Here is a 10,000-nt window from a genome sequence, read left to right on the forward strand (position 1 = left end):
TGATACTGACTCAATGATTGTCTGTCTGTCTGTCTGTCTGTCTGTCTGTCTCTGTCTGTCTGTCTGTCTGTCTGTCTGTCTGTCTGTCTGTCTGTCTGTCTGTCTGTCTCTCTGTCAGTCTATATGTAAGTATATCTGTGTTCCTGTCTGTTTGTCTGCTTGCCTCCTCTCTCTTTCTTCCCCCCCCCCCCCCTCAGTCTGTCTGTCTGTCTCTCTCTCTACATTTACCCGTCTCTCTATCTATGCTTCTTTATCTTCAAATGAACGAAGGACTGACTTACCGTGCGCGGTGTACGTCTCGTAGAAGTGCTTGCTGGTCTGTCGCAGCCTGGACAGGTCGCTGACGCTGCCGCCGTAAGCCACCCTGCTGGATCTCGTCCTCGCTTCTGATTGGTCGAGGGTCCTGGCGTGGTTTGGAGGCTTCGAGGGCGAGTAGCTCGAGGAAGAAGGCTTGATGGACACCGACGAGAGCATCGGGTACTGGTGGGGATAGGAGGTAGAGGAGGAGGAGGGCGACGAGGAATACAGGTAAGAGGTAGGGGGCTGGGATCTCTTGGGGGGGTAGTGGGCTTGGGGCTGCGGGGTCGAGGTGTGGTGAGGCGGGGGGGCGTAGTGGGCGTAGTGGTGGTTGTAGTCCGGGCTTTGGTAGGCGTCCTGGAAGTGGCGTTTGCGTGCCTGGAGTTCGGCCAGGTAGCTGGAATTGAGCCGTCGACTGTCTCTGTCCACGAGGTTGTAAAGGTTCCTTTGCAGTGTGGCCAGGTCGTGCTTCCCGTGGGTGACGTAGGGCGGGAGGAGGGGTGAGGGTGGGCGCAAGGGCGGGCGTGGCGTGCGAAGGAGGTAGAGTATGTGCCGCCCCTGCCATCCCCGCCGCCCCCACAGCCGCCGTTCCAGGAAGCCTTTGAGACCAAGGTCCACTGAACCTGTCTGGCAGGGGCGTGTAAGGCGCTTCCACCTGCCCGTTAGCCGTTCTGTTCCGGAGAGGCGACCGGCTGTACTTCGGCGTGGAGCGGGGAAGGGCGTGCCGCTTGTGGTCCTCCGTCGACGTCGCCTGTGTGACCTTCCGCGTGGTCTGCGTCCCGGCGTGGTGCATGCGAACGATGCGGGGGCGACGGTTCTCCGAGTCGTCCCCTTCCCTGGCGCCGTCGTCACCGGAGGGAACAGCGCCCCCGTCTCCTCGGGAGAACGACAAGCGTCTGCGGGCCTTCTCGGGCTCGGGAGGCCCTCTTGGAGGGGACACCTGGCTACTTGATACTCCAGGGCCATCGTCTTGAGCACTGGCCTTGTCCTCGCGGCCTTCGCTCACTCTGGCTCTCTTCACGTCAGCCTGTTCCTCTCTCGTTTTCTTGAGAGAGGAAGGCCTGTGTTCCCTGCTCCCTTTCTCGCGCCTACCACCTTGACCCGAAATGCTACCACCATCACCACAGCCTTCATCACTATCACCATCTTTATCACGTCTACGCACATCACTGTCACCGCGCCTATAGACCCTTTCATCGGCATCGCCATGTCTTTTAATTCTATGATCATTATCACGTCTTCGATCACCATAATCACTATCACTAGGTCCCTGATCACCACCACCATGATCTCCCATCTCCACGTCACCGCCCGAGCCGGTCCTTCCCTTATCCCTGCTCCTTACGAACTCCTCGGCCTCCCTCACCGTGGCCTTCTGGCTCCCCGGCTGCAAGATGGTCAAGGAGTCCGCAGGGACCTCGCCCTCGACGGAGGAGTACGTGGCAAGGGCGCCTGCCACGTCGTAGGAGCCGCTCCGCCCACTCGCAGCATCCTCGGCATCGTCTCCTTCTTCCCCGAGGTGTCCTCCCGGCCTGGATGACACCAGAGAATCTTCGCTGTCGATGTTTCTGATGTCGATCGGGAGATGCTCGTCCTCGTGTTTCAGAGAGTCGTATTGGAAGTCCTCATCGTCGTCCTCTACATCGGGAGATCGCGGTCTTCGATGCTGAGACTCGCTCCTTAATTCCTTAGGCTTTTGCCTCCCTTTTGGAATGTGCGCTCCTTCGTCTATCCCAGGCAATTCTCTCTCTCTTCCGGCTTCTTTCTCCACTTCTCGTTCTCTTTTTTCTTCTATCTCCTCCGTCACAAAGACTCCTAAAGAGGGCAGCTTTTCTGCTTTGGGCGGCGTCACCGGCCCCTCCGAGGCGGTCGGAGTTCGGGTCCGAGGTTTGGGCTGGGGCGTAGCGAAGGAGGAGGATCCTTCCTCCGTGAAGACCTCCTCGACCTCTCCTTCGTCGGGAGATCGCGATGCCTCTTCGACGGAGCTCGTCTGCGCAGGTCGGGGTCGCCGTGGCTGTGGCTGAGGCGGGCTCTCGAGCGTGAACTCGTGGTGGCTCTCGCTCGAGGTGAGGGAGACGAGTGCGTCCTCGAGGGCCCTCGGGGAGCCCACGTCGTCCATACTGGTGCTGCGGCTCTCGAAGGTGATCACGCAGCCGTATCGGCCTCGTTGCTCGCTGCTACTCGTCTCGCACGCCGCCTCCTCGTCCTCGAAGTCGGAATCCGAAGGCTCGAGAATCTCCTGCACAAGGCGTTCTTGTTTGATAGTATCGAACCTCAGGATATTGAGCTCAGTCTTGGCTGCCTCCTTTCTAGAGACGGACACAGAGGTCAGGAGGTCCTCAAAGGAGGTGCTGGAGGTGGTGTTCCCGAGGCTCTCTCGCTGCCTCTTGGCGGCCCACGTGTCCTGCAGGTCCTCTAGGTGGAGCGACCGGCCCCGCTCCGAGGACCCATACAGGTACCTCTTCCTCCGTGCGCCTTCCCCACCGCTTTCTCCTCCGCCCCCGACGCGTTCTCCTGCCTCTGACTCCTGCGAGGTCTCTCCTCCAGCGGCGTAGGGACTGTCGGCGTGCGCAGAATCTTTGTTGTCCGGAGAGGGCGGGTCGCTACCATCCTCATATCCGAGGTACACGCCACTGCTGGTGGAGGACAGCCCTGCCAGGAACTTCGAACTCGCCCTAGAGAGGTCGACGGCCACCTGGAAAGCCTTGGACAGATTGGGCGACGAGGTCGAAGCGCCGAGGAGGCCCTGTTCTCGGAGGCTTCCGTAGGAGGCTGAGGTCGGGCACAATTGGCCTTGGGACCTTCCTCGCGCTAGGGTTCCTGAACGCCGGAGGGGGAGTTCGTCGTCGTCGCCGTCGCCGTCGCCACACGATGGAAAGCCTCTGGTGGAGGAATCAGCGAAGGGCGTCCGGGGTTTGCCTCTCCTTCGTCCCCTGGGGCTGTCCAGGGCCGTCGAAGAGACCCATTTGCGGGTGTGGAAGCCCTCTCCTCTCCCCCTTCCTACGCTCCCTCCTTCTTCCTCGTAAAAGACGCCCTCTTTGCTAGTCCCAAGCCTCTCCAAGTGATCTGAGCTGAGGTAACGTAGGCGGAGCTCCGGTGCGTCGCTCCAGAAGGGCGAGGTCTCGTCAGATTCGAGGAACAACTCGACAGCGAACTTATGAGGGACAATGTGGAAGGGATCCACCTTATAATCCCGCTCTCGGGGCTCCAAGCGGCCGCTCACCACGTCCAGAACCTGCAACGTTAAACGCGGGTCACTACAAACTGAAACGTCTACAATACCTCACACAGAATACTACTTCACGCCTCCAATGCAGTCACTCTTAGTCTTGCTGAAAAGACAATCTGCAAGCAGTATCACCTATATCGGGAAAAATAAAATGCAGCAACAGACAGTAGACGAGGTACAAACCACAAATGAAAGCACAACAAATGATACCACTTCGTACCACTTGCCCTTCCAACCAATCAACACTCAGTCCTCCCAGCCAATCACGTGGCCCATAACCTTGGCAACCACCTTACTAGAAACCCAGGGACCAATGGTAACACTTAGCGCCCGACAAACAGCCTATTACAGGGGGAAACACCGCACCCTCTGAACACCAGATGGACTAGCACGTGCGAGGTTGATCTTATCTTTATTGATGTTCTCGTAGCACGTCATATGGGGACACTCTTCGCCCAGCAGCGGGAGAGTTGGGGGTTACGGGGTCCACGCGACACAGGGGCGAAAATGGAATGTTTTCGTAGTATTTAAACATGTGGTTGTTGCACTCGGTTTTTTTCTTTGTTGGTCTGCATGGTTAGTGCTTGCCGCATGTCTGTCGTGTTTGCCTCTCTTTCTCTCCCTCTGTGTGTGTGTGTGTGTGTGTGTGTGTGTGTGTCCCCCTCCCCCTCCCCCTCCCCCTCCCCCTCCCCCTCCCCCTCCCCCTCCCCCTCCCCCTCCCCCTCCCCTCCCCCTCCCCCTCCCCTCCCCTCCCTCTCCCTCTCCCTCTCCCTCGCCCTTACACACTCACACTCACACACACACACACACATACATACACACACACACACACACACACACACACACACACATATATACATACATAGACAAAAAAACGCAAACATGTACACGAATCACTCCTCCAAATAGAATACCAATTAATTTGAATGCAATATTCTTAAATGAAATGAAATTTAAACCACATTGTAGAGTGCGTCCCCCTTCTCCGCTTATCCTATAGAGAAGTTTAAATCCGAAAGTTGGCCCCAGCTGACTCACGAGATTATAGGGGGCGTTCCAGTCTCCTTGCAAACTAAAACGTGACGTCATATGTAAACAAACACAACATGCAACGAAATAATTATCCGTTAAAAATGAAGGTATGGATCAGTGGTGTAAGAAAAATGTATATATAAATAATTTCACATTTATTCATTTCGGTGTTTTGCTGAGGCGAAAAAAGTACACATTTCAGTACATGCGGAAGAGAGTTCTGTTAAAAGTCTAACCCATAGTGTACTCATATTCACACTTATGTGAAGAATAATGAAAGTATGATTTATGATTTTATGTTTGAATAGCCCTCTTTCGCTTTTTAAAATGGCGACTTTAAAACAGTGTGAGCATAGCCAGATTTGGTAATAAAAGAAACACAAGAACACAAACAAAATATCCTTTTTAATCTTAATGTTGTTGGTCATGATGTTTGATTCACGAACCCTCTTTAGGTGAAACGAGCCTTCTACTTAATGGTTATATAAATACAATATATACATATATATATACACATATATAGATAGATAGATAGATTAATATAAGATAAGTATATTAATGAGACATAGCTTGACTTGTTTACCACCAGGCACTACACCATAAAAATAACACTCCCTAAAGAACAAGAACAACTAAAAAACGCCTCCTTTCCAGAACTCACCTTATCCTTAATGAGGATGAACCCCGAGTGGAAACCGCAGGGCACGGGGATGGGCTTGGACTCGTACCATCCGAGGTCAGCCTTCCACGTGAGGGTGACCTGTGTTCCCGTCACAGAGGTCAATACGAGGATCACCTCTTGCGCCCGGCAGCGCACTGTGCGGCACCAACGAAACCTGTACGACAACAGAAATATGAAAGCACGTGGTTGAGACGAGAAATGCCTGTCACTTCCCCTCACGGAGGCTAGAGCGGCCACAGAGACCCTTGTCTCCCTGGAAGGCATTCGCGAGTGAGGACTGCAATTTCACTCAAGTAAAATGGACTAAAAGATATCAGCAATAAGTAGATTGCTCAATGACGAATGGACATATGAAGGGTAGTGATTACTTACTAATATATGTCTACATATATGTGTATGTGTGTATATGTATCTATATTCATCTATCTGTATGTATATATATATATATATATATATATATATATAAACGTACACACACACATTTGTATATGTATATAACAATCCTCCCTGACCTGGCCTCGAACCTAGGTCACTCCGGGTATGAGACCGGAGTGTGTGTGTGTTGGTTGGTTGGTTTAGTACTGGCCCTCCGGTCTCATACCCGGAGTGACCTAGGTTCGAGGCCAGGTCAGGGAGGATTGTTATACACCTATATCAATGCGGTATTGCATTATTCCATCTTTCATGTATATTTATATGTATATATGTGTGTGTGTGTGTGTGTGTACATATATATATATATATATATATATGTATATATATGTATGTATGTATATATATGTATATTATGTGTATTATGCACACACACGTATACGTATATTTCATTTAGAAACAGACACACATACATGTGAATTTATATATATGTATATGTATGCATATATAGACACGCACACACACACACACACACACACACACACACACACACACACACACACACACACACACACACACACACACACACACACATATACACTCAAGACCCGCATGCCTCGCATTACTTATATTAATGGAGACATGCCCAACGTACTAAATAACAGAAATACCCCAACCCATTCTCCTGTCATTTTAACGACGACTAACCGCGAAAAAACATGAAATATTGCACGGAAATTGAAGGGGAAAATAAAGCACCTCATCAGTCACCGCGACATCACGCAAATCACATTGAGAGAGGGCGAAAGTCCCGGATGAAACCACGGCCGCCCGATGACCAGTGACCGCGGGAGTCCGGACCCGCATGGAGGCACTTGAGGGTTGCTCTTGCGTGCCCCCATGTCACTGGACCCACGGCTCGGTATGGACTGTCGCTCTGTATGTGTGTGTGTGTGTGGGTGGGTGGGTGGGTGTGGGTGTGGGTGTGGGTGTGGGTGTGTGTGGGTGTGTGTGTGTGTGTGTGTGTGTGTGTGTGTGTGTGTGTGTGTGTGTGTGTGTGTGTGTGTATGTGTGTGTGTATGAGTGTGTGTGAGTGTGAGTGCGCGTGCGTATGCGTGTGTGTCTGTGGTCATATAAAATCTACAAGAAAACGCACACAGTCTTCAGAGTGTAACTAAAATGGTGCAATTTGCAATTCGAAACCGGATGATGCAAACCTTCATCTAAGAAATTCTCTTCTCTGCTTTCTCTCTTCCTTTCCTTCTTATCTTTCTCTTCCTCTCCTACTTTTGCATTTATCCTTTTCTTATCTGTCTACCTTGCTTTATTCCCTGTCTTTCCTATTAATTGCTCTTGTATTTATTCTACCATTGTTATTTTGACCTTTTTCCTGCATCTACCTTTTACTTTCTTCATTTTTCTTTCTTTTTCTCTTCATATCTCTCCATTATTTCCCCTTTCCATTCTCCCCTGTTTCCCCTCATCACATTTTTATCTTGTATCTCTCTTGTTCTTTTCCCCTTCAGATTAAAAAAAAAAAAAAAATCCAATCTTCTCGTTCACTTTTTTTTTTTTCTCAATTATTTTTAGTTCTACCCCCCCCCCCCCCAAAGACCAGTAATTCCGACATTTTGAATTATGGAAATATTAACGGTTCTCTCTTCATGTTTCAACAATTATCGGCCTGATATATTACACTTTTAAGATGAAAATAAGATCCTTGAAAGCAAGTAATAGTTATACAATAAGTAACCAGGCAACGGAATATTTGAAGGAAGTCGGCCAATGTTGAATGCCATTGTTGATAATATAAAGCTTGATTTGTCATTGCAAATGTTTGTCAAAATTTCGTCATGTCTTGACACTTTCTCATGTTTCTAAAGATGCGATGGCAGCCAAATGTGTATGTTTAACTTTTTTTTTTTCTTTTTTTTATTGATATGCTGTTAAGGAGGGAGAGATTTGAAGACTCCAAGGCTCATACTTCTATGGCCATTTTCGACACTGACATACGCATTTATATACATTTACACACACAAATGTGCGTGTGAGTGTGTATTCAACAAATATATACAAACACATACACACACACGCACACGCGCACGCACACACACACGCACGCACGCACGCACGCACGCACGCACACACGCACGCGCACATGCACACACACGCACGCACGCACGCACACACACATACACACACACACATACATGCACATATATATGTGTATGTGTGTGTGTATTCTCGATTTGTTCAGTGTAGTTACTTATATGGCTTACCATAATAATAATAATAATAATATAATAACAATATAAATATATATATACATATATATACACACACACCAACATATATATATTCATATATACATATACATATGTATGTATATATATATATACATATATACATATATATATTTTCTGTGATATATATATATATGATATATATGATATATATGATATATATGATATATATATATATGATATATATATGATATATATCATATATATATATATGTGTGTGTGTGTGTGTGTGTGTGTGTGTGTGTGTGTGTGTGTATAGATATATAGATGTATATGACACATATATATATATATATATGATATATATAATATATATACATATTTATTTATTTATTTGTGTGTGTGCATAAATATACACACACCCGCATACATACATACAGTACATGTGATCAAATGAAGTAAAAAAGTATATTCTTTAAGAGAATGTGACAATGATGATGGCAATAATAATGACTTTTATAATGACGATGTTGATGACTGTGACGATAATGATGGTGATAACAAAGTAGAATAACAAATAAACATGCACAGCAATTTATAATAATTATTACTACTCTTAATAACAAACAAAACATTAAAATTCACAATGAAAATACAACACTGCTAACCACAAGAAAAAACAACAACAACAACAGGAACATAAAAATCACTAATTATTGAAAATAAATAAACAATTATTTTTACTTATTTGTTGTTTTCCCGTTGTGTTTGTGTATGTATACCTACAAACGCATCATAGTTACAGAAAAATGGCTCATTTTTAACTTCCAATTGACAGATTCCATGACATGTTTTATTTAGATCGTCAAGTGGCGTGACACCAGCATGACAATTAACACGTGACATCTGACACCATCAACGTACTTAATCTCTGGCTGGAAGTCGGGCGGGTCCATTATGGAGGTTGTGGGGGAGGTCGCACCTCACCTGAGGGAGGGAGAGGGCGGGAAGCGACATTAGTATAATATTCATAACTAATTATGTGTGTGTATTTGAGTGTATGACAGAGATAATTGGTAATTGACGTACTGAATATTATTTACATTATATGTAAATCAAGTATTAACAGAAGTATGTGAAAGATGTGTTTACATAAATACAAAATGACAAAACATGCAACAAACTGGAAAAGAAAGACAAAACATAATATAAAATACAATGTAACATCCATGCTATATAACATTTACTTACAGGACCCCTCAAAAAAAAAAAAAAGAAATATCATGGTTTATAACATTTAATAATGAAAAATATCAATAATCAATATGGAACAAAAAACACATGATTTCGAATTTATCTTATTCCGGAAAAAACGCAAAAAGAAAATGAGAATTAGGGAAGAAAACAAGGAAAAGAAAACGGAGGGCATGCCAGTCAATGGTCTCTTTGCGTGGATCCGAAACCGTTATTTTCTTTAACCTTTTCTCCCTCATTCTTATTCAGTTTGTCTGCTTCGGAGGGAGAAAGAGAGGGAATGGGAAAGGAAGAGGGAGAGAGATTTCCACCTTCTCTCTCTCTCTCTCTCTCTCTCTCTCTCTCTCTCTCTCTCTCTCTCTCTCTCTCTCTCTCTCTCTCTCTCTCTCTCTCTCTCTCTCTCTGTAATAAAATATAGCCAAATAAAGAGAGGCGGATATGACCTCAAGTTACTATAAATAATAAAAAATACTACTATTCAATTCATATCCACTTCAACGATAGATAATCAAAATGTAATAATAAATAAGTAATTACATGAAGATAGATAAATGAAATTAATATATATATATATATTTATATATAATGCACATCGGCCATATCAGTTCCAAAACGGATAGAGAGTCGATTGTAACAAGAGCGACAAGAACATTGCAACATGCCAGATGCACGTTTGAATCAGCTGCGTTGGTTGTTTGTTGCATGCACTCGCAATTGAACATCCAAGACAGTTCGTGGCGACATTGTGACGACATTGCTATTGTTGTGTTGTCAGTGGGGGGCTCGTCAATTTCGTCTTTTTCTCCCTCCTCCTTTCTCCTTCTTCTTTTCCCTTTGCTAACCGAGATATTTATTTATTATGCGTACTTCCTTTTCACAGAAAGATATATG

The 10,000-nt window shown here is 46.3% G+C and overlaps 1 protein-coding gene across 3 annotated transcripts in view; it reads right to left on the reverse strand.

Moving 5' to 3' along the window:
• The window catches only part of LOC125034146, a 34,628-nt gene that overhangs the window by 19,975 nt on the left and 4,653 nt on the right, over positions 1-10,000 (reverse strand). For all 3 annotated transcript variants that reach the window (XM_047625815.1, XM_047625814.1, XM_047625816.1), the window contains exons 2-4: positions 8,780-8,842; positions 5,220-5,394; positions 282-3,532 (exon numbers count right to left, since the gene is read on the reverse strand). In XM_047625815.1, coding sequence (XP_047481771.1) covers positions 282-3,532; positions 5,220-5,394; positions 8,780-8,811 — 3,458 coding nt within the window. In that variant the 5' untranslated portion in view covers positions 8,812-8,842. The remainder of the gene's footprint in view (positions 1-281; positions 3,533-5,219; positions 5,395-8,779; positions 8,843-10,000) is intronic.

The sequence above is a fragment of the Penaeus chinensis genome, chromosome 17 (assembly GCF_019202785.1).
Source record: "Penaeus chinensis breed Huanghai No. 1 chromosome 17, ASM1920278v2, whole genome shotgun sequence".
Taxonomy (NCBI): domain Eukaryota; kingdom Metazoa; phylum Arthropoda; class Malacostraca; order Decapoda; family Penaeidae; genus Penaeus; species Penaeus chinensis.